General features: G+C 38.4%; 2 protein-coding genes across 6 annotated transcripts in view; both read right to left on the bottom strand.

Moving 5' to 3' along the window:
• The window catches only part of MPHOSPH8 (M-phase phosphoprotein 8), a 56269-nt gene extending 39610 nt beyond the window's left edge, over positions 1–16659 (bottom strand). For all 3 annotated transcript variants that reach the window (XR_004626661.1, XM_034664941.1, XM_011232900.3), the window contains exons 1-2: positions 16328–16659; positions 2955–3110 (exon numbers count right to left, since the gene is read on the bottom strand). Coding sequence is in view for 2 of the 3 variants with exons in the window: in XM_034664941.1 (XP_034520832.1) it covers positions 2955–3110; positions 16328–16564 (393 nt within the window). In the remaining variant the exon portion in view is untranslated. The remainder of the gene's footprint in view (positions 1–2954; positions 3111–16327) is intronic.
• Positions 16660–20219: 3560 nt separating this feature from the next.
• Positions 20220–25028, bottom strand: part of PARP4 (poly(ADP-ribose) polymerase family member 4) — a 134599-nt gene continuing 129790 nt past the window's right edge. For all 3 annotated transcript variants that reach the window (XM_034664935.1, XM_034664939.1, XM_034664937.1), the window contains one exon: positions 20220–21793. In XM_034664935.1, coding sequence (XP_034520826.1) covers positions 21765–21793 — 29 coding nt within the window. In that variant the 3' untranslated portion in view covers positions 20220–21764. The remainder of the gene's footprint in view (positions 21794–25028) is intronic.

Genomic DNA, 25028 nt, shown 5'->3' with positions numbered 1-25028 from the left:
TGCAAATTTTGAATTTTTGAATTTCAGATCACAATGTGCCTAGAATTTTAAATTTTTAAAAAAGATTTTATTTATTTATTTGAGAGAGAGAGAGAAATCACAAACAAGGGGGTAAGGGTAGAGGGAGAAGCAGACTCCCAACTGAGCAGGGAGCCTGACATGGCACTCGATTCCAGGACCCTGGGATCATGACCTGAGCTGAAGGCAGACCCTTAACCAACTGAGCCACCCAGGTGCCCCTAGAATTTTAAATTATTTATAAAATAGTAAGGAGGGGCACCTGGGTGGCTCAGTCATTAAGCGTCTGCCTTCAGCTCAGGGCGTGATTCCAGAGTCATGGGATCGAGCCCCACATCAGTCTCCTCCGCTGGGAGCCTCCTTCTTCCTCTCCCACTGCCCTTGCCTGTGTTCCCTCTCTCGCTAGCTCTCTGTCAAATAAATAAATAAAATCTTTAAAAATAAAATAGTAAGGAGAACTTAGAAAAAAATACAAGTGGAAAAGTATCTTGCTTTTTTTAAAAAAAACCACTATTTCTAAGTAATCTTTACACCCAACATAGGGCTCATATTCATAACCCCAGGATCAAGCGTTGCATACTCTACTGACTGAGCCAGCTAAACACCCCTTAGGTGGAGAAATATCTTTCTAAAATTAGGACAGGATTCATAAGCTTAAGAATACACCAGTCTATCAGGAATCATTCTCATTCAGACCATTGCCAATAACTTTAAATTAAGAAAAAGAGCTGCAAGTAGGGTTTAACTAGAGGCTTGGTAAAGTAAAAGACAAAATAAAGCTAGTATTCTGTAAGAAAAAACTTCTTGGGAGACGTTTCAGCAACTTATCTTACTAGTAATGCAGGAAAATGAGAAATACACTTTAGGAAGCATTCAATCAAAAAGTCTAAATTTTTTGAGTAAAAAGAACCTATCACTTAGTAAAATAGGAGTATTTGTGTTTGTGAGAGTGTTTTTAAGGAAAGAAATAGGGAAGAAAAGAATAGGCACCCATTCCAGAAAAGTGCAGTGTTAAGTGTAATAAAAGAATTTGAGGAAAAAAGTCTCTAATGTGAACTCATTGTGTAGAGAGGTTTCTTTACAAAACATTTAAAAGTAATAAGCCATTTGCTTAGTAATTTAAAACCGTATTTATTAAAGACCTTGCAACTCTAACAAAAATTTAAAAAAAACTGGTAAGTCCACTACTCTAAATGGATTTCAAGGTATAGCCCAAACTAAAAGGCAACCTACCACAGTGGTTAAGAATGCAGCTGCCTGGCTCTATCATTAGTAACTGATTAACTTGAGTTATAGTTACTTAATTTACCTAAATTTCAGTTTCTCACCTTCATCTACATCAAGTGGTGACCCAGTGTTTGGCACATACATAATATATAAGTGCTCAGTAAATACAAGCTGCCTTATTATTGCTATTATTATTAACCACTACAATCAGTCAAAAATGGGTCCTAATACCATTTTAGTTGAAACTCAAATTGTAGGGAAAGAAGATAAACATGCAGTCCTTAAAATACAGGCTTCAGTAAGTTATTATCTATTTCTTGGGAAAAATTTTCACTATATAGTTCTAAGTCCAAGATGCTCTGCCAGAATTCTAAAAAAATTACAATAATTTCTGATAAAAAAGAAAACTAAAAGCAAAAAGTTGAGTAAGAACTAGTTCAATCTATAAAAAGAAGCTATAAAGGAAATTTACTTGGAAAAGTCAATGGGAAATTCTTATAAGATTTATAAATAAATCCAATTCAGTTATTTGTGGAATAAGAGGACCAAGGATAAAACAACTGACAAATCCATAGAAGAAAACCCTTACTCCAAGTTTTTCATCTGTTTTAATAATATCCCACTCTAGCCCACCATGAAATCTTTTTCCAAACTGCTGGTGATAGAAGTTTAACTTACCTGGGGTATATAGGTTAAGCATCAAACTCTTGACTTCAGCTCAGGTCACGAGAGATCAAGCCCTATGTCAACTGATCCTACACGAGGAGCCCGCTTGGGATTCTCTCTCTTCCTCTCTTTCTGGCCACCCCCCAACTCTCGCACTCTCTCTTTCTTTCTAAGACAAATAAATAAATCTTTACAAAAAAAAGTTTAACTTATCTGGCTCTTTTGATCTTTTAATCCTTCCTTACCATCAGAAGAGTTTACTAAAAAGCACTAAAGTAGCTAAAAACTAAAATGGGAACAGAAGAGAAAAACAAAAGACCTGGATAATCAGATCTGTGGATAATCTCTAATAGATTAAAACTTATAGCTTTATAAAATGATCTAAGATTTATTTTAATTAGCAGAAAAATCAGACACAATATGCTGATAATGAAGATGATACATACAAGTATACACTGTATCTACAGGAGCAACACGAATAGTACAAAAAATGTTCCTAAGTACACAAAAACAAGATGCTTATATCATGGATGAACAAATAAAGTTTTGACATGTTTTTAACCTCCCCACTTTCACTTTACTCTTAACTAAAAGAAAAATATTAATCAATATGTCCAAACTATACCTGTTTGTCAACTGTGATTAGGTTGACTACAGAAGGAAGAGTTTGGCAAAAATCAATTAAAGCATTCTGTGAGAATCAATTGGCTATACAGAATTTACAATATACAGAATACTATATAATTTTATTATTATTTGTAATTTTTTTTAAAAGACTTTATTTGAGACGGCAAGAGATAGAGAGCAAGAGAGCACGAATGGGGGTTAGAAGGGAGTAACAGGCTCCTCAGTGAGCAGGGAGCCAACATGGGGCTGGATCCCAGAACCCTGGGATCATGACCTGAGCCAAAGGCAGACACTTAACTGACCGAGCCACCCCAGCAACCCCATCTGTAAATTCTTTACTGCACATTCCTTATGTCAGTAAAATTTATAGTAAGTTTATTATACTAAAAAAAGAACTATGAAATAAAACATGATACCTGAATATCCTTCTTGACCGGCTTAGCTTTGTTCTCTACAACTTTCTTCCTAAATTCGAGAAGAACTTCTTTACAGTCCTCAAGATGAATCTCAGGCTCCCAGGTATCATCATCTGATGTGTATCCTTTCCATCGAACTTTGTAAAGGATTTTACCCTGTTACAGAATTAAAAACAGGCAAATAAAGGACACTGAATTTGATAGTTTAAAAGATTAAATTTCCAGAAACATACAATCCTGAGAATGTATGAATGAACTTGAAATGGAGAGTAATATCATTATGAAGTATGTTCATCTCCTAAAGCAAGTGCATTTAAGAAAAAAGTATCACACCAAAAGTAAAAATAAACAAATGAAACCATATCAAACTAAAAGGCTTCTTTACTACAGAGGAAACCACCAACAAAATGAAAAAGCAACCTACTGTACTGGAAAATATTTCCAAATCACGTATCTGATAATGGGTTAATAATATCCAAAGTATATAAAGAACTCATACAACTCCGTAACAACAGCAAAAAAATCTGATTAAAAAATGGGCAGATCTTGGGGCGCCTGGGTGGCACAGCGATTAAGCGTCTGCCTTCGGCTCAGGGCATGATCCCGGCGTTGTGGGATCGAGCCCCACATCAGGCTCTTCTGCTATGAGCCTGTTTCTTCCGCTCCCACTCCCCCTGCTTGTGTTCTCTCTCTCGCTGGCTGTCTGTCTCTGTCGAATAAATAAATAAAATCTTAAAAAAAAAAAAAAAAGGGCAGATCTGAATAGACATTTTTCCAAAGAAAACACACAAATGGCCAACAAATATATGAAAAGATGCTCAACATCACTAATCATCAGGGAAATGCAAATCAAAACCACAGTGAGATCTCATCTCATACCTCTTATTATCAAAAAGAAAAGAAATAACAGGTATTAGCAAGACTTACGAAAAAAGGAATACCGCCGTGCACTGCTGGTGAGAATGTAAACTGGTGTAGCCACTACGCAAAGACAGTAAAAAGGTTCCTCAAAAAATTAAAAACAAAAACAAAAAACCTACCATATGATCCAGCAATTCCACTCCTGGTTATTTATCTGAAGAAAACAAAAACACTAACTCAAAAAGATATATGTACCCCCACGTTCACTGCATCATCACTTCAACAGACAAAAAGTAGAAATAGCCCAAGTATCCTCAACAGATGAATGAAGAAAATGCCCCCCCACACAGAGGAATATTATTTGGCCATAAAAAGGAATGGAATCTTGCCACTGGCAACATGTTTGGACCTCAAGGACATTATAGTAAGTAAAATAAGCAAGACAGAGAAAGACAAACACTGCATGATCTCAATTTTGTATGGAAGGAGACAAAACAAACAAAAACCCAAGCTCATAGAAAAAGAGAAAAGACTAGAAGTTGCCAGAGGCAGGGGTTTGGGGTAGAAGAAATGGATGAAGGGGGGTCAAAAGTTACACACTTCCATCTCAAAATAAGTCATGGGAATGTAATATGCAGCATGGTAACTACAGTTAACAATACTATACTGCATACTTACAAGTTGCTAAGAAAGCAGATCTTAAAAGTTTTCATCACAAGAAAAAAAAATTTTGTAATTATGTAAGGTAACGGATATTAACTAGACTTATTGATTCTGCAGTGCATAAAAATATCGAATCATTATGTTGTACACCTAAAACTAATACTAATGGTATATGTCAATTATACCTCAATTTTTAAGAATTAAAATAAATAAACAGTATTACTGATCTAGTTTTCATAAACTGAAGATTCAGATCTTTCTCTGATTACATAAGCAATGTGTAATCTTTGAAAATCAATAAAAAGCAGGAAAAAACAAAAATCACCCACAGATGATAGAGGGAACATACCTAAATATCATAAAAGCCATATACAAAAAACCCAAAGCGAATATCCTCGATGGGGAAAAACTGAGATCCTTTTCCCAAAGGTTGATAACACAACAGGGATGTCCATTCTCACTACTGTTGTTCAACATAGTATAGCAATCAGACAACAAAAAGAAATAAAAGGCATCCAAACTGGCAAAGAAGAAATCAAACTCCCTCTTCTCAGATGACATGATATTCTATGTTTAAAACCCAAAACACTCCACCTCAAAATTGCTAGAACTCATACAGGAATTCAGCAAAGTCGCAGGATATAAAATCCATGCACAGAAGTCAGCTGCATTTCTATACACTAACAATGAGACAGAAGGAAGAGAGATCAAGGAATCGATCCCATTTACAACTGCACCTAAAACCATAAGATATCTAGGAATAAACATAACCAAAGATCTGTATTCTGAAAACTTTAATAAGAACAACTATGAAAGAAATTGAGGAAGACATGGAGAAACAGAAAACCATTCCATGCTCTTGGACTGGAAGAAAAATATTGTGAAAATGTCTACGCTACCCAAAGCAATCTACACATTCAATGCAGTCCCTATCAAAATACCATCAAGATTTTTCACAGAGCTGGAACAAACAACCCCAAAATTGGTATGGCACCAGAAAAGACCCCGAATCACCAGGGGAATGTTGAAAAATAAAACCAAAGCTGGGGCAATCACAATTCTGGACTTCAAGCTCTATTACAAAGCTGTAATCATCAAGACAGTTTGGTACTGGTACAAAAATAGACACACAGATCAATGGAACAGAATAGAGAACCCAGAAATGGACCCTCAACTTCTACGGTCAACTAACCTTTGACAAAGCAGGAAAGAATATCCAACAGAAAAAAAAAGTCTCTTCAAATGGTGTTGGGAAGATTGAACAGCCACATACAGAAGAATGAAACTGGACCATTTCCTTACACCATACGCAAAAATAGACTCAAAATGGATGGAAGACCTAAATGTGAGACAGGAATCCATCAAAATCCTTGAGGAGAACACAGGCAGCAACCTCTTCGACCTCGGCTGCAGCATCTTCTTCTCAGACACATCGCCAAAGGCAAGGGAAGCAAGGGCCAAAATGAACTATTGGGACTTCATCAAGATAAAAAGCGTTTGCACAGCAAAGGAAACAGTCAACAAAACCAAAAGACAGCGGAAGGAATGGGAGACGATATTTGCAAATGAATGTAAAACGTAACTGAACCATAAAACTGCATCAATTTACACTTAGTTATTATTTTAAAATCATGAGGATTTTCAGGATTATCTTTAAAAGTTAAATATCTAAGTCATCTCTTTTTCCATTATTTCTTAGTTTCCCATCCTACTAGGTGCTGATGTTGGTCTTTCTATAGGTGACAAAACGATTGAAAGGCAGTGTAGGCATGTTGAAGGGTAAAAGGGGAGTGAGCAGCACTTGGCTTTGGTTTGGAAAGCTTATTGCCTCACTGGTTGTATGAATAGAATCAAGTAAGTGTTAAGTGTAAGCTAGAATGGTACTCTGCAGTTCATGTGGAAAACTGTTTCGTATATTCTTGCTCCTCAGTCAGATTGGGTATTGAGCAGAAAAAATTAACTAGAAATTTAGAGAAGCAAAAATTAGGAATATATTGATTAAGATTTGATAGCCATAAAACATTAAAAATATTATAAATGAATGAGAAAATGAGTGAAAGACACAATAGGTAATTTTAAAATCTTGTTTATTGTCATTTTATATAGTTTTTTGGTGTATGTATCTTAAAATTTGCCATTTTAACCATTTTTAAGGGTAAATTCACAGAGACAGAAATGGCATTAAGTACATTCACACAGACATGCAGTTATCACGACTGCCCATCTTTAGAACTTTTTCATCTTTCCAAATAGAAACTGTCCCTATTAAACAGTAATTCCCCTTCCCCTGAACTCCTGGATCCATCATTCTACTTTCTGTCTCTGTGAATTTACTTATTCTAAGTACTTCATGTAAGTAGAATCATACAATATATGTTCTTCTGCTTCTGGCTTATTTCACCTACCATAACGTTTTCAGGGTTCATCCATGTTATAGAACGTGTCAGAATTTCCTTCCTTTTTAAGACTGAATACTATTTCACTGTATATATATATACACACCACATTTTGTTTATCCATTCACCTGTTGATAGACACTTGAGTTGTTTCCATTTACTGGCTACTGTGAACAATGCTCTACTGGACATGGTAGAACAAATACCTGTTGGAGTTACTGTTTTCAGTTCTTCTGAGTATATACCAAGGAGTGGAAATGCTGGGTCATGAGGTAATTCTGTTTATAACTTTTTGAAGAATAGCCAAACTGTTTTCCACAAGAGCCATACCATTTTACATTCCCACCACCAGTGTAAGAAGGATCTAATCTCTCCACATTCTCACAAGCACTTGTTTTCCATGTTTTTGTTTATTACACCCATCTAGTAACTGGTGTGAGGTAGTATCTCATGGTTTTAATGTGCATTTCCCTAAGGACTAAGACCTTGAGCATCTTTTCATACACTTATTGGCCATTTGTATATCTTTAGAGAAATGTTTAATTTTTTGGACCTCAAAAGAAAGCTGGAGTAGCAATTCTCATATCAGATAGACTGGATTTTAAACTAGAGGCCATAGAGAGAGATACAGAAGGGCACTATATTATTCTTAAAGGAAGTATTCAACAAGTGGATATGACAATTATTAATATATATGCCCCCAACAGGGGAGCAGCAGGAATGAAACATGAGAGACTATGGACTATGAGAAACAAACTGAGGACTTCAGAGGGGAGGGGGTGGGGGATGGGGATAGACTGGTGATGGGTAGTAAGGAGGGCAGGTATTGCATGGTGCACTGGGTGTTATACGCAACTAACGAAGCATCAAACTTTACATCGGAATCTGGGGATGTACTGTATGGTGATTAACATAATATAATAAAATAAAATAAAATAAAAATCCTTTGCCCATTTTTAAGTAGGCTGTCTTGTTTTTTGTTTTTTTAATTTTTGGTGTTGTTTTTGAATTATAGGGGTTGTTTATATATTATGGATATCAATCCCTTGTCAGATGTGATTTGCAAATATTTTCTTCAGTTCTCTGGGCTGCCTTTTCACTATGTTTATACTGTTTTTGATGCACAAAAAGTTTTTAATTTTGATGAAGTCCTTTTACCTACTTTTTCTTTTGTTTGCATTTTTGGAGTTATATCCAAGATTGCATTGTCAAATCCAAGGTCCTGAAGATTTACCCCTATGTTTCCTTCTAAGAATTTTATGGTTTTACCTCTTAAATTTAGGTCTTTCATTCATTTTGAGTTAATTTTTGTATAAGGTGTGAGGTAGGATCCACCTTTCCTTTTTTGCACGTGGAAATCCAGTTGTTTCAGCACAATTTGTTTCCCCATTGACTGGACTTGATACCCATTATGAAAAATCAATGGCCATAAACGTATGGGTTCACTTTTGGATTTTCTGTATCTGTCCTTATGCCAGTACCGTACTGTTTTGATCACTGAAGCTTTGTAGTAAGTTTGTAAGTCTTTTACCTTGTTGGTTAAATTTATTCCTAAGTATTTTATTCTCTTAGGGGTGCCTGGGTGGCTCAGTCATTTGAACATTTGCTTTTGGCTTGAGTCATGATCTTAGGGTCCTGGGATCGAGAGCCGCATCAAGTTCTCTGCTCAGTGGCTAATCTGCTTCTCCCTCACCCTCTGTGATCTCTCTTGCTCTCTCTCTCAAATGAATAAATAAAATCATTAACAAAAAAAAAAGTATTTTATTCTTTTAGATGCTATTATAAATGGAACTTTTTTTTTTTTTTTAAGATTTATTTATTTGAGAGAGAGAGAGAGAGTATGTGTGTGTGTGTGTGTGTGTGTGTGTGTGTGTGTGTACATGTTGGGGAAGGGGAAGAGGGAGAGAATCTTCAAGCAGATTCACCACTGAATCCTGAGCCAATACGGGGGCTCAATCCTACGACCTATGAGATCATGACCTGAGCAAAACCAAGAGTTGGATGCTTAGCTGACTGAGCCATCCAGGCACCCCTGGAATTGTTTTCTTAATTTCCTTTTTGGGAGAAGCTGAGGAAGATGGCAGAGTAGGAGGACCCTGAATTCACCCTGTCCCATTTTTACAACTAGATATCATCTACATCCAAGCCAATAAACTGGAGAGTGATCTGAAGACTGGCAGATCCACAACTAAATATAGAGAAGAAGCTGCATCTGAAAGGTCTGGAAGGTCAGAAAGGTGGAGAGAGGCTGCCTGCAGGAGGGATGGAACAGTGTGTGAGAACAGGGCAGAGAAACAAGTCCTTGCACCAGGGATCTCACATGGGGAAGACTAATCCCCTTAATGTTGGAGGAGCTTGTAAAACCAGTAGGGGTTGGAGCCTGGAGCTTTAAATGTCACCTGACTTCAGTGCTGCACTGGCCACCAGGGTGAGTGATAGCTGGGTTGATGCCCTTAAAGAGACAGGAGCATGAGGAGAGGCAACATAAAAACAGCAGTTTATAGAACACCAGGGGCAGGGATGCCTCGATTGCTCAGTTGGTTAAGCATCTGCCTTCAACTCAGGTCGTGATACCAGGGTCCTGGGATCAAGTTCCATGTCGGGTTCCCTGTTCATCAGGGAGCCTGCTTCTCCCTCTCCCTCTGCCACTCCCCCTGCTCGTGCTCTCTCTCTCTCAAATAAATAAATAAAATCTAAACAAAACGAAACAAAACAAAAGAACACCAGGGACAAACAGCAGACAGATCTGCCCAGACACCCAGTGCATTGCACCCAGCCATACCCAGCCATTCTCATGTACCATGCCCAGCCTTGTGTCCCCGGCAGCCCCAGTGCACACCCCCAAACTACTGCTGCACTTCAGGGGATCCAGCATAGGACTACTGACCCAACCCAAATTTTGGTGACACCACCACCCCTCTCCCAAGTCCCCTTCAGAGCTGGCCTACCTGGGTCCCACTAATCTCACAGACAGGAAGCACAGCCCACAACAGGCAGTGTCAGTGCAAACGACTACAGTGAAAGGAAAAGTGACTCAGACACAACAGCAAGGTATAAGCAACACACATAGGATACTGTGCTCTAAGTGCCAGGTTCTGGTGAACAGGGGACAGTGCACTGCAGGGCACACCAGGACCTCCTCTTGATAAAGTTACTACTTTCAATAACAGAAGACATAGCTGACTCTTTCTTTCTTTCTTTCTTTCTTTTTTAAAGATTTTATTTATTTATTTGACAGAGAGACAGCCAGTGAGAGAGGGAACACAAGCAGGGGGAGTGGGAGAAGAAGAAGCAGGCTCCCAGTGGAGGAGCCTGATGTGGGGCTCGATCCCAGAACGCTGGGATCACGCCCTGAGCCAAAGGCAGACGTTTAACGACGGCGCTACCCAGGCGCCCCATAGCTGACTTTCTTAACAGAAACAGAGAAACAGACAAAATAAGACAAAGAAATTTATCCCAAATGAAAGAACAGGACAAGGCCACAGCCAGAGATCTAAGCAAAACATATATAAATAACATGCCTGATAGAGAATTTAAAGGAATGAACATAAGGATACTCAGTAGACTTAAGAGTGGAAAACATGAGTGATACCCTTAACACAGAGGTAAGGAATAACACAGCAGAGATAAAGAGCTCAATAAATGAAATGAGAAACATGCTTGATGGAATGAATAGCAGAATGGAAAAAACAGAGAAACATTAGTAACCTAGTCAACATTAGTGACCTAGAAAACAGAGTAATGAAAAGTAATAAAGCTGAACAAAATAGAAAAACAATTACACAAAACAAGAATAGACTTAGGAAACTTAGGGACTCTGTTAATCAACATTCATATTATAGGAGTCCCAGAAGAAGAGAGAGAAAAGGGGGCAGAAAATGTATTTAATGAAATAATATCTGAAAATTTCCCTCATTTGGAGGAGGAAACCCATATCCAGATCCAGGAGGCACAGAGAACTCCAATCAAAATCAACAAAGCAGATGCACATCAAGACATATTATAATTAAATTTGCAAAATATAGTGATAAAGAAAAAAATCATAAAAGTGGCAAAACAAAAGTTGGTAACTTTACAAGGGAAAACCCATAAGACTAACAGGATATTTTTCAGCAGAAACCTGGCAAGCCAGAAAGGAGTGGCATGATATATTCAGTGTGATGAACGGGAAAAATCTGCAACCAAGAATACTCTATGCAGCAAGGCTATCACTCCTAATAGAAGGAGAGATAAAGAGTTTCCCAGACAAATAAAAAACAAAGGAGTCTGTGACCTTTAAACTAGCCCTGCAAGAAATATAAAAGGGGACTCTTGGAGGAGAAAGGAGAGACCAAAAGTGACAGTACAAAGGTATGAAATATAAAAGCTGTAAAAATGAATACTTCTGTAAAAAATCACACACACACACACGGATATAAAATATACTAACATATACCTAAAAATGTGGAGAGAAGACAAGAAAAGAATGGGTTCAAACTTAAACAACCATCAACTTAATACAGACTGCCATATGCAGAAGAGGCTATATATAAACCTAATGACAAGTTAAAAATAGAACTATCTCATGATCTAGCAATCACACTACAGGGTGTTTACCCAAAGAATACAAGAACACTAATTTAAAGGGGTACATGCACCCCAATGTTTGCAGCCTGTTGTGTCCACTGATTGATGAATTGATAAAGAAAATGTGGCATATATCTGCAATGGCATATTATTCAGCCATAGAGAGAATGAAATCTTGCCATTTGCAATGACACAGACGGACCCAGAGAGAATAATGCTAAGCAAAATAAATCAGAGAAGACAAATACCATATGATTTCACTCATATGCAGAATTTAACAAAGAAAACAAATAAGCAAAAGGAAAAAAATAAGAGAGAAAGATTGAGACAAATCAAGAAACAGACTATTAATTACAGAGAACAAACTGATGGTTACCAGAGGGGAGAATAGTGGGGGGATGGGTTAAATAGGTGATGGGCATTAAGGAATGCACTTGTAATGAGCACAGTGTGGTGTATGGAAGTGCTGAATAACTATACTGTATGCCTGAAACAACATCAGACTGTATGTTAACTAACTGGAATTAAAATTAAAACTGGAGGGGAAAAAATTCCTTTTTGGACTGTGCATTACATGTATATAGAAACACAACCTTTTATTATGTTATTCTTGTACCCTTCAAGTTTGGTGAATTCATTTATTACATCTAGTCATTTTCTTGTGATTCTTCAGGATTTTTCTATATAGAGAATCATGTCATCTGTGAATATAGTTTTACTTCTTCCTTTCTAACCTGAATGTCTTTTACATCTTTTTATCTAATTGCTCTGGCTAGAACTTACAGTACAGTACAGTGTTGAACAGCAATGGTGAAAGTGGGCACGTTACAGGTTAATTTTTTAAAGAAAAAGTGTGAATGGCTTAATAATAATTCTGTAAGTAGTTATAGACCCAAAGTCAGCAGATTTTGGTAAATTGCCATATAGTAAATATTTTATACTTTGTCAGTTGAGAGGCAAAATTAGGTTTTAAACTTCATGGTCATGGTGGAGACATGACCTCATTCTCCTAAAAATACTTCCTCTCTCAAAGACAGTGATCTTCCCTCTTCCACAACTTGGGGCCTGAACTCACGACCCTGAGATGCAGAGTCAGATGTTTAACGGACTGAGCCACCCAGGATTTACTGTTACTTAAAATTGACAGGGACGCCTGGGTGGCTCAGTTGGTTAAGCATCTGCCTTCAGCTCAGGTCATGATCTCAAGGTCCTGGCATCGAGTCCCACATCAGGCTCCCTGCTCAGCAGGGAATCTGCTTCTCCCTCTCCCTCTGTACTCTCTCTCTCTCTGAAGTAAATAAATAAAATATTTAATAAATAAATAAATAAAAATAAAATTAACAAGGAACACATCATAAAAAATGTCAGTTATAATAATCAATATCAGGAATATGAAATTGAGAACAGCTCATGCATGCAAGTTATTCTCAAATTAGTTTCCCATATTTCCAGTTTCGACTTCCTAAGTAATGGCTGATTTGCTTTTTGACAACTACATTACAGGTTTTTAATTACCCAATTAATCAAACAAATATTCAGTGTTAAACAATATATGAATACATGTCAATTAAAATAAAAAATTCTTTTAAAGCACATAAAATATTTACTAATACTCTCAAATGTCTGGAAACGAGGCAATACATCTGCACATACTTAATGGAAATTGGAAAATATTTTTACCTGAATGAAAACATACTATAAAGATAATTTATGAGCTACAGCTAAACTAAGATTAGAGGTGTATAATTTGAGGGTGCCTACTTAGCTCAGTTGGTGGAACATGAGACTCCTGATCTCAGGATTTTAAAGTTCAAGCACCATGTTGAATGTGGAGATTACTTAAAAAAAAAAAAAAAAGGCATATAATGTGAAAAAAAGAAAGGCTGAAAACAACTATGTATCCACCTCAAGACATTGGAAAAAAGACACATTAATAAAGAAAATAATAAAGAAAAAGCAAAAATTGATTAAAAAAACCCCAAATATATAAACATTAAAAAAGAGTAACATCACAACCAACTCTGGTTTATTTTATGAATACAAAATTGATTCAACATTAGGAAATCAATGTAATTTACCACATTAATGGAATAAAAGAGAAAAATTATGGATCATCTTGGTAGATGCAGAAAAAATGTTAATAAAATTCAACATCCATTCACAATATTTAGCAACTAGAGGAGCGCCTGGGAGGCTCAATTGGTTAAGCATCCAACTCTTGATTTCGTCTTAGGTCATGATCTCAGGGTGGTGAGATGAAGCTCTGCATACGTACATATGCACAGCTCCCCACTTAGCGTGGCATCTGCTTGAGATTCTCTCTCTCCCTCTCCCTATGCCTCTCCCCCCATTCCCCTACACCCCGGGACTCACTCTCCCTCTCCAAAATAATAAATAAATAAATCTTAAAAAAATAATAAAATAAAAATTTCACAAAGATATTATTGAGGAAAAAACCACACACGCGCAAAACTATTGTGAGATTGCACTGAAACAAAAGAAAAAAATCAGGTAAAACTAAACTCAAGTGTCAAAGAATGCATCCTTAAGTGGAAAAATTACAAAGAAAAGCAAGAAAGCTATTACCATAATAATAATTCAGTACAGTGATTCTGGGGGATGGAAGAGGATACTTATGGGAAAGGGGATTCGAAAGAGGTTTCTAGGGCTGGCAGTCTAATAATTCCTGACATGGGCGGATGTTACCACAGGTGTTGGCTTTGTGATCATTTACTAAGTTGTATAATTAAAATATTTATTTGTACACTAAAAAATGAAATCAAATTCCCATAAATATTAAAAAGTGCCAGCTTTTTATTATGTAAAAATGACTCCGATTCAAAACTGAAGCTAAAACCCCAAGATCTGTCAGTTTAATTTAACTGTTCTGAAAACATAAAAAAATTACACTTAGCAATAAACCGAAAGAAAGAACATGGCTAATATATAAATTTAGAATTAATGCTATTCCTCCAAGCCAACACTCATTATAATGATTGTCTTAGTCAATAACAGAATACCACAGTCTGGTGGCTTATGAACAACAGAAATACCACAGACCTTAAGACTATAAGGAGGCCAAACAAACTATCAGGACCGTTATGTTTTTCAACTGGCTGGCTCAGTCAGCAGTACTTAAAAAGTAACGGATGTAGTCCTGTTCTGCTGAGCTAATACTTTTCATCTTATAAATCAGTCATTCTCAAATACAAGGCCCTGAGAACTAGAATTTTCACCCAACTATACATCACTAAAGTGATATAAATAACCCTCCTTTACTGCCTTAAACACTTAAGCTTCTTAGTTTCATCCGCTTCTGACTGGAATATAGACTTTGGGTACAGTACCTACAATTCTTTGGGACCAGGAATATTAAATATTGTATGAATTTAACTAAGAGTATACCAATAGGCTAATCACCTTAATTCTTAAAGACATTACTCCCCTAAACAATATTTTTCTAAATATTTTCTATGTGCCAAGCACTGCGTTAAATGCAGGGGATCCAGAACAGCCCAAGATTGGCTCTATTCTCATCTCAAGGCGCTTTTGTAATATATCTGGGAAAATCACACCAAATAAAGTTCTTATCTTTACTGTTTTGCAACTAACAATATTAATGGCATTGGATTTCAATTATTTATTCCCAATAGACAGACTCTGATTCAGTGTCAGCAACTATATATGCTACAATTCATCTCTATATCCTCAGGACCTAACACTCACCTAGCACACAGCATGTGATTAAAAAAAAAGTTTGCTAAATAGACAAAAAAATTAACACAAGGTAGCACATGACAAACAGAAAATAACGGACAATAAAAAGAATAGAGAGACCCGACTACCACGTGAGACCTTTGGTCATCTCACACTTACCTCCTGAAACTGTTTCCCTACTGCCCATCCTTCCACCCACTCTCACCCTAGCCTGCAGTCCATGATTCATTCACTCACTGAATAATCTGATATACACAAAGCACTTACTACATACTAGGTATTGAATTGAGTACCAGTGATACAAAAGTTAATAAAAATCATATTCCCTTTATTAAAGGAGCCTACAACCTAGCAGGAGAAACATATAAAGAATAATGCTTTTAAGTGCTGAAAAAGAGGTCTGAACAAAGTGCTACAAAGGCGTAGTTGAAGAACCACCTCACTCTGCAGGAATCAGGGTCAAAAACTGACCCTCAGAGACTGAGACCCGAAAGACTGAGAAGGAGAGAGAACAGTAAGCGCCGAGGAATAGTGCGACGAAGAATTTCAAGGATTACTGTGTGGTTACAATCACACAGTAAACAAGGAGAGAGAAGATAACGGTCAAGTTTTGAAGACCTTCAAATGTCGCCCTCTTGGGCGAGATTCTGAGGACGAAGAGGAATTCCAAAAGATTTTAAACCAGAAAACTGATCACAGCTTTGGAAAACGCTGAAACGATGGCGTGGACACTGGACTATGCAGAGAAGCACTATTTCAGTCGCTACTTTGCAGCACACAGCGGTGGCCCCAATCGGGTATCTAAACACTGATGTCATGACAAATCCTTCACCACCGACACTCACACACCGCAGCCTAAACTGCTTCCTCTCTCCTGGTCACACACCCTTTCAAACTTCTTTAACGTGCCCTCACAGTCACAGCCCAAGAGTCGGTCAGGAATGTCAGTGCAGTGCTCCCAGGATTCGCACGCTTGCGCTGACTCCGGCTGTCACGTTCCTTTCCCCCGCCTACATCGTGTGTCTGCACAAGCTGGTCTTTTCCAGCTTGTGAATTCTGGGAGGGCTTCGCGTCTTCGCGCGGCAACCCTCCACATTAGCCCCACCGCTCCCCGCTTTCTCCACGTCACGCCCTGCAGGCCCAGCCTCGTCTCCCCCGGCGCACACATACCCCCTCGGTCTTCATGTCCAGGATCTTTTCCACCTCAAACACATCCTCTCCGTCCTCCTCGCTGTCTCCAACTGCCTCCGCTCCTTTCGTGGCTGCGTCCTTCTCTTCGCCCACTGCTCCAACACCTTCTCCTTCGACTTCAGGAGACACATCATTGCTGTCGGCATCTGAAACAGGAACTGCACTCACGCTCGCTCCCTCGGCAACCGCCGCCACCGCCACCGCCACCGCCGCCATAACAGGAGCCCAGCAAACCGCCGAGGAAGACCGGCTGCGACACACACACCGGCGGTTCCTCGCGCTCGGCACTTGGCCCTAATCCACTCTGGCAGCGTGACGCTGCGAGGGAAACCCGCCAATGGCGGGCTCGGGATCCTGGAGCGACACACACTGAAACCAATCAAATCGAGGCAGGCGCTCTGGAGCCCCGCGGAACCTACGGGAAGCGAGTGGTCGGGCCGAGTGGGCGCCCCGGCGGAAGGGCGGGGCGCATGGGGCCATGGGGGAGGAGCGGTGTGTCAGCTCTGGTGCTGCGGAGGGTAGAGGGAGGGCTGTTTGGGAGCCCCCGGGGGAGGGGCGGGAACGGCCGTGGGGGGGGAGGGGCTTGTCAGGGCGCGGGGGAGAAAGGAGGCCGAGGGGTTCCTCGGAGAGCTTGGGGCTCCACCGCTGAGTGGGAAACAGCCGGCGGAGGCGCGCTCGGGCGCTTCCCGAGCTGGGAAGGGGAGGCCGGGGAACACCAGAGCGCGGGAATTCGACTGGAGGAGAAGCTCAAGCACCAGAGGGGACCGACTGCTGTGTGGGGCCTCTTCCCCCTAACGGTTGCGCCTGACGCCCACGGGCGGGGGGGGGGGAGCTTTCTAGGAAAGCAGCCCACCTCCAGCCCACACCTGAGCCGGCCAGAACGCAATGCTGGGCCATTCGTGCAGGTGTGATCTTGATTTGTTTAACGCCTGTGAACGATAACAATCAAACATAACTCATAGTGCTCTTATATCTTAGTATTGTTTAAAGTTGGAGGAAAAAATTTTAAGTAATAAGCCAAAAATAATGATTTTTCCCCCATTGAAAATGGAGGACGTGATTAAAGTATTTTGTCCGTGATTTGACAAAGATAGTCACCGAAGTTGCTAGGATAATCCACTTAAGAGTAAAATATTTTTCTCACTTTGAATCGCAAATAAAATCTTTGTGGTAGCCAACTTTTAATTTTTTTAAATTTCTTTTAAAGTGTTGTTTAAGTAATGTCTACACCCAGCATGGGGCGCAAACTCACAACCTGGAGATCAAAAGTTGCAAGCTCTTCTGACTGAGCCAACCAGGCACCCCAAGGAGGTTTTTGTTTCTCTGAATGGTGGACTTAATTTATAAGATTAACTCTTTTAAATTAACTCTGAGGTTAACTGAAGAATCATCTATGATCCAGAAGATCCATTTGGATGATGTAGGCGTTAGGGTTCAAAGCCTACGGCCAAGAAAGAATTCTTGAGACATCTTTGGTGCAAAAAGGTGGTTTTATTAAAGCATGGGGACAGGACCTGTGGGCAGAGAGCTGCACTGGGGTCATTATATACTTTCAAGTTGGGAGGGAGTTAGGAATAGTATAAGTTTCTAAGGAATTTGGAAGCAACGGTTCCAGGACCTGGAGCAGGCTAGCTATTGTTGGGAAAAGGTCATTTATTACTGTCTAGGAAAACCCCAGTCATGAGACCCTTCAGACGTTCGGTGGGTCATATGCTTGGGGGATGCATGCCAACATATATCCTGCGGGGGTAGAGATGAAGTTTCCAAAGGAATTTTTGTATGTTAAGGTAGACTTACAGGATCTTGGAAGGTCAGGCTAAGATTGCCTTTCATTCTTTTTTTTTTTTTTTAAGATTTTATTTATGTATTCAACAGAGAGATAGAGACAGCCAGCGAGAAAGAGAACACAAGCAGGGGGAGTGGGAGAGGAAGAAGCAGGCTCACAGCGGAGGAGCCTGATGCGGGGCTCGATCCCACAACGCCAGGATCACGCCCTGAGCCGAAGGCAGACGCTTAACCGCTGTGCCACTCAGGCGCCCCTGCCTTTCATTCTTAGCAAAGTATCAACATCGAGGCAGTTGAGCCCCTAGAGGAATGTCATTCTGCCTGTTTCAAGGACTTGTCAATGGGCTGTAAGTAGTAGGAAATTTATTAATTTTTCTTCTTTGTTTCCCACATCATGGAGAGGCTCATCAGATCTTGAGTGGACTCATTGATTTATTATTTGTTTAGCTTACTAAATGCATCCTGTGTACCATGACTATACTAAGCATTAAGAATACAAAGAGCAATAGAGCATGGTCTTAAAATTCAGCTGACTAAATCTGAAGATCTTATTGGCTTTCTTCAATGATGGGGGCAGCATCCCATCTAGCAAATAGGAAGGAGCGCCAAAGAAATGCAGGAAAGGACAGGCTTTTCATGACAGAAAGGGGGTAGGGCAAGGAAGTCATAAACAAAAGAAAGGATTATTTCAGGCAAATTCACTGTCCTTTGGGGTAAGACTGGGGTCTATCAAGGGGATTACCTCGCTAGTACTACCAGGAAATTCCAGGCTACTGATTGAGATTATATTCCTAGAAGAGCCTGAAACTGCAGTTAGGTTGGGTATCAAGTCTTGGTTTGCTGATGTGGGGGTTGACACACCTAACTTCATTTTGGGCACACTGTCTCTTTCTTAACATTCTCTCCGCCCTCCACAGACTCTTAGTCTATAAAGGAAGACACAAAACAATTCTAATAATTAGGTATATTTTTAAAGTAAGTTTTTAAAAATATTATAATCAAATAACATTTTGTTGATGGGGAAAGCTTATTTTTTTCAGAAGAATTTCAGTTAACAAGTGTAGAAGAAAACAGAATCACAATATTTCATGAAAATGATTCAGGCAACAAAACTGCTAGGTGAAAGATTGATGAGGAACTGGCTACCAAAGTATCTCTTCAGACTATTTGTTGGTTGTAGGAGAAACAGAACTTAACATTGGAAAACCCACTGATCAATGTTAGCATTACTAAAAGCGGAACAACCAAACTATATGGCTCCTATTGATAAAAATATTGATCCTTAATCTATTCAGGGCCTTAGATCGAATTTCCAGTTTACAAGAAATATGGGGAAAGAAAAAATGGAAACAAATGGACAAATCCAGAATGTGGGACATATTATAGGACAATTGACCTTGTTTCTTCAACAAGTCAATAGCAAAAGAAGAGGGAAGAGAAGACTGTTCTAAATTTATAAAAACTTGGCAAAATACTTTAAATGATGGAATTTATGTTCATTACACTATTTTCTTTATTATGTATTTTTGATATATGTGCGTGTGTGTGTGTGTTCACTGTAAAATTTTTTAACTAATTCAGATATATGATAGAAATAAAATTCCTATTCCTCATAGGTAATGGAATTCCAGTTTGGAATATGACGTGACAGACTTTTATCTCACACATGGATAAACACCCATTTCTGTAATTTTTAAATGGGCTCCATTCCACATTGTTCTGCAACTGTAATACACACACACACACACATATGCATATATAAGATATGCATGTATGTGTCCATATTTTTGCAAGATGAATTTCTAGAAATGGAATTCCTATTAGTGAAATTTATAGATCAAGGAGGGTAGTGATTTAAATTTGGATAAATACTGCAAAACTTTGTTTTACTAGTATATATTTCCAGTAACAACGTTAGGAAGTCTGTTTACGTTCACACACTCTGCTACTACATATTGTCAATCTTTTATCCCTTAATCTGATAAAACAAGAAAAGAGTTATCTTCTATGATTATGTCAAGCAAACAAGTAGACAAGGCCAAGGGCAAGACCTGATTGATTTAGCCAGTAAAGACATAACAAGCCATTTTAGATTTAGATCGTTTATTACTTATATAAACAGCAAGAGGAAGAGTAGTCAAAGATACCAGCTCCCCTTTGTCCTTTCCTGACACTCCAAGAGGAGTTAGATAATTGCAGTGAGAGTTGTGGGACACATCACTGCTGAAGAGCCAATTCTAGATGCAGCTAGGAGGCTTTTTAGTCTACAGCTGTATTCTGAGCTTTATATTGCCTCAGAACTGGGAGGTGATGAGAAATAGTCTTATGTTTGCCTCTCAGGGAGATAGAGAGGCAGATGGGAGAAGGCCTCATGGTAGCTCCTCACAGCTTTCCATCCTTTGAGCACCACAGGACATTCTGCCAAGACTCAGTTATAGCTGTGGTTCAAGTCCAGGGATTTAGGAGGGGTCACACATCAGGATAATGGAAGTCACTCAAGATGAAGACAGGATTGGTGGTAGAAAGGGAAATCCTGAATCATACGTGAATGAGGGTAGGTACTGGGCATTTGGCAAATCACAACAAATTAGGACAGGTTAGAGGATAGCCAAAAGACTGAATCTCAAAGAAACCTGATGTGATAAGCACTGGGTGTTATACACAACTAATGAATCATTGAACACTATATCAAAGACTAATGATGTACTATATGTTGGCTAATTGAATTTAAATTAAAAAAAATGAAAACAAAAACAAAGAAACCAGGGTTTTGACATAAAGGTAGAGAGGTAATGGCCTAGAAATGGTAGTGTGGAGGATGGTAAACAGTGACCTTACAGCTTTCATAAAAAATAACTCAAAATGGATCATAGACCAAAATGTAAAATGCAAAATTTATAAAACTTCTATAAGATAACACAGGAGGAAATCTAGATGACTTCAGGATTTTAGAGGCAACACCAAAAGCAAGATCCATGAAAGAATTGCTTGGGATGCCTAGGTTCTCTAAGCGACAAAAAAATGTATCAAGGGATCTATAGACTAGGAACCACACCAGGGAGCATGCATACTGAGGGCAAAGGTCTGGATACTCAGGGCCCTGGAAACAGGCTTGCATTCCAGGAACACTGACATCAGTCAAAGACCTGTTTCTCCCCAGCTTACTAATAAGTCCAGCTGGGCCGCTTCTCTACCAGAGTCCTTAAAAGGGAGGAGGAAATGAGGCTCCAGGACCAGCCAGATGTGTCTCTTATCACCTTAAAACATTTAAACACAAATCTGCAGTATTGTAATATTTTGTTATCACTTGTTAGTTCATTAAAATAATCAATTCTGTTTCTCATTTTAAAGTGGGTGCTACACTGAATAAAATCATAATTAAACTTCATTATAGGTATCTATTGCTCTCTGATTATTTTATACATGGAAGCATGAATAATAGTTAAAATACAACTTCAGTTGATTCAGCCTTGACTGTAATTAAGAACTCTGTGAAGGGGAGATGTGGTGTTTATGGTTTGGATCCCCAATAGCTGTTTAGTGGCAGAGTCCCAATCTTGACCCAATTCAAGTCGTTGGCAGATAGATGGATATTGTCCTTCAGTTCTTCTTACCCATTCACTTGCTTTCTTTATTTCTTCAAAAGCCCAGGGAACATTTCTAGATTAAAAATAAATGGTTTCATCAACTTCAGAATATAATTATATATGAAATATGAGATATCAAATCTAGCACATCATATCAGACAAAATAATTCTGTCAAAAATTAAGATATGTAATAAAAGCAATTCTCTCTGACATTTTATGAAAGTTCTGTCAGACCGACATGGTGCTTTTAACTTGAAATCAATACATTTTTAAATATATTATACCCATCACTTTCCAGCTTCCAAATGCTTCCCAGACTTCCTTGCTGCCTCCAGGACAACTCAAGCTTCCTCTAGTCTTTATATATTCGCTTTTTTGTCATCCCCTTTCTATTCTTCTTGATCTAAATCCATCCATCCTTCAAGCAGAAACTCAATATTATTTTACAAACCAGGTTTCTATTTTTCTTTCCTTTTTACTGTACCAGGAATTCTCAATTTGATTAGTTAGCAAAATACCTAAGACTCACCCATGAAACTGCCATGTATTCTGTCACACAAATCAGGAACAACATACTACTAAATTGTGCATAACATAAAAACTTCAAGTTTGTGTGCATAAAATGGTGTTAAACATTCAAGACTGTCAGATATTCAAAAGTCTATTCAAGACTCAGAAAAATTCTGACATTTTTCATTAACATTAGTTAGCTACTTCCTCATATACCTTGTCACCTGAGAATTTATTAGCAAACAAGTGGTAACACATACTAAAGTTTACAAAAAAATTCTATGGAGGGGGACTAAAAATTTTGAAAGTTCTCTCTATCTTGCTGATTTTTTTCCCTGTGAACTGGGGAAGGGCCATCAATATAGCGTGGTGGCTAAGTGCTGGGTTCAAATCCTGACTCGGAAATCACACAATATTGGCTGTGTAATATTGCAGCTTTTATGCAACACTTGAAGTGTCCTCAATTATGATAATAATATGAGATCCTAGGGGTTTGTTGTGGGGATTAGCAGAACACATGGATTTCACAGGCTTAACAGTCCCTTGCAAGAGTAGGCAATCAATAAAGGTTGGCTGAATATCATGATGACACAAACATACTAAATGGGGAGCACATCCAAAGTGGTTAAAAGACCTGTTTCCCAGTAATCATTAGTCTACTTATAATTATGAACTACTGAAAGCAACAAAACTAGTTTTAAATATTTTCACTAATTCCACTAGTTTTCCTTTAACTGGCCTTTAAACTTTTGACTGACCATCCCACTAGTAGGAAGATTTTGTTCATATACCTCCATGCAATGTGCTACTGTATTACTGTTATGTGCAATTATGAAGCAGAGAAAGACAGAAATTAAAGTTATAAATTAAATATGCAATAACAGGAAATAAAAATTACTTAAAAGTTTTACTTATTAAAATGCCAACAAACCTTTTTGCTCTTACAATAACAGTCATACAGTAAGAGCAATGTGATGGAATATACCTCATTGTTTTTGAAAAATCTTGGTACAATACTTTGTGATATTGCAATTCAAAAGTAGGTTCAAAGTTATTTATACTTGTTATACTGGTTATAATACTTGTGATGCCAGACAGGCCAAGGGGGAAGGTCTTACACCCCCCACCAAGACAGTTCTTGCTCCTTAAGAGAAATAACTTAAGAGCAAGCCAGGTAGAGAAAGGGACAAAGATTTATTAAGTATACCAGTAAGAAAGGAGCTACTTCATAGATAAAGTAGTGGTCTCTCTTCCCAGGGGAGGAAGGGAACTCCCCCCACCTTGCCTCTAACAAAGGGTTTTATAAGTTTTTTTGTTTTTTGTTTTTTTCAGTTAGCTAACCATATAAAGAGGGGCTTACTCTTTAACTTTGGGTTTAACATTTACATTGGGCAGTTAGTTTTTCCATTGTCTTAGACTTGTGAAATTACCCACAGGAGCAATTTTAGGAATGTCCAATCTTTATGACTTTTACTGCTGGAGGGAGTGGGGTCTTGTGGTCTTTCATGAGTTGTATCTTGTGACCTGTTGACTTTTAGGTTAAGGGTCAGCCTAAAAACCAAAATGACTTTACTTTGGTCACCTTGTCTCCTAAGCCTCTCCTCCCTCTGTCTCAGTTGAAAAAGATCTAAATAGAAGAAGTACCTCTTTGGTTGTGACTATTAAATCAAATCAAATATTAACTTGTCAGTCCTGTCTACTAGTTCTTTGAAGTATTTTTCTTGATATTCACTTAATAAATTTCCATCTTTCCCAAAGAGTTGTTCTGGCAAGCTCATGAGAAAGTGCTGCTGTTCTTAAAAATGAAAGTATAAACTATATACAGTAAAATGCTCAATTTATTATTTTCTGAGTACCTATTTTGTGTTTGATGGTGTTGGGAGCTGAATTTAATCAGTCTTTGTCAGAGGGTAAAAATTGGTCTGCTTATTTATTTTAATTTCATCTGTAAACATGTATCACTAAGGGACAAGAACTTTTTCTTAAACATGATATTAAAATAGCTATAAATAATTCTTTAATATCACAAAATAACCAGGTAATGTTTAAATCTCTCTGTTCTCTCTCTCTCTTTAATAAAATGGCTTTTGTTCAAAGCAGGATCCAAAGTAGGCCTAACATTGCCTTCAGGCCCTGTGTCCTTTAATTTATAGGTTCCATCCCTCCCCTCTTTTTCCTCTTGCCATTTATTTCTTCACATTCCAGACATTGCTGATGGCAGTTCATGGTATAATTTAACATACTGAATCTCTTCTCTCTGCTATCTGGTCTTTATTATGCAAAATATTTACCTAGTTTCAAAGTTAAAAATGTAAAACAAAGTATATTAGGAGAAACCTAGCTTCCAACCTTGTCTCCTCTTCCTCCCCCTATAGATAATATTTTTATTAGTTTTGCTAGTTTTCCTACTTACCTTGCTTTTTTGAAAAAATCATAAGTTAATTATATAGGTATGTATGTATATGTATACATATGTATATTATGTGTATATGCACACACATAAGGGGTGACCATCTGCATGGGGTATGGATGGAGTTTTTGTAAGTAAGGAGGGTATCCACATGTGCCTCAAGGCCTCTTGTAGTGCTAGAGGTCAGCCCAAGGACTAGGAGCCAGGAACCCAGAACTGGCTCTCTCTACCTTGTCATATTATAGTATCAAACTTCAAGTGGGCACAGAATTCTAAATTTGAACTCGGTCTTTAAGAAGCTGTATTTGTCGGGGCGCCTGGGTGGCACAGCGGTTAAGCGTCTGCTTTCGGCTCAGGGCATGATCCCGGCGTTGTGGGATCGAGCCC

Source organism: Ailuropoda melanoleuca, chromosome 7, assembly GCF_002007445.2.
Source record: "Ailuropoda melanoleuca isolate Jingjing chromosome 7, ASM200744v2, whole genome shotgun sequence".
NCBI lineage: Eukaryota > Metazoa > Chordata > Mammalia > Carnivora > Ursidae > Ailuropoda > Ailuropoda melanoleuca.
This window is presented reverse-complemented; position numbering and strand designations above follow the sequence as displayed.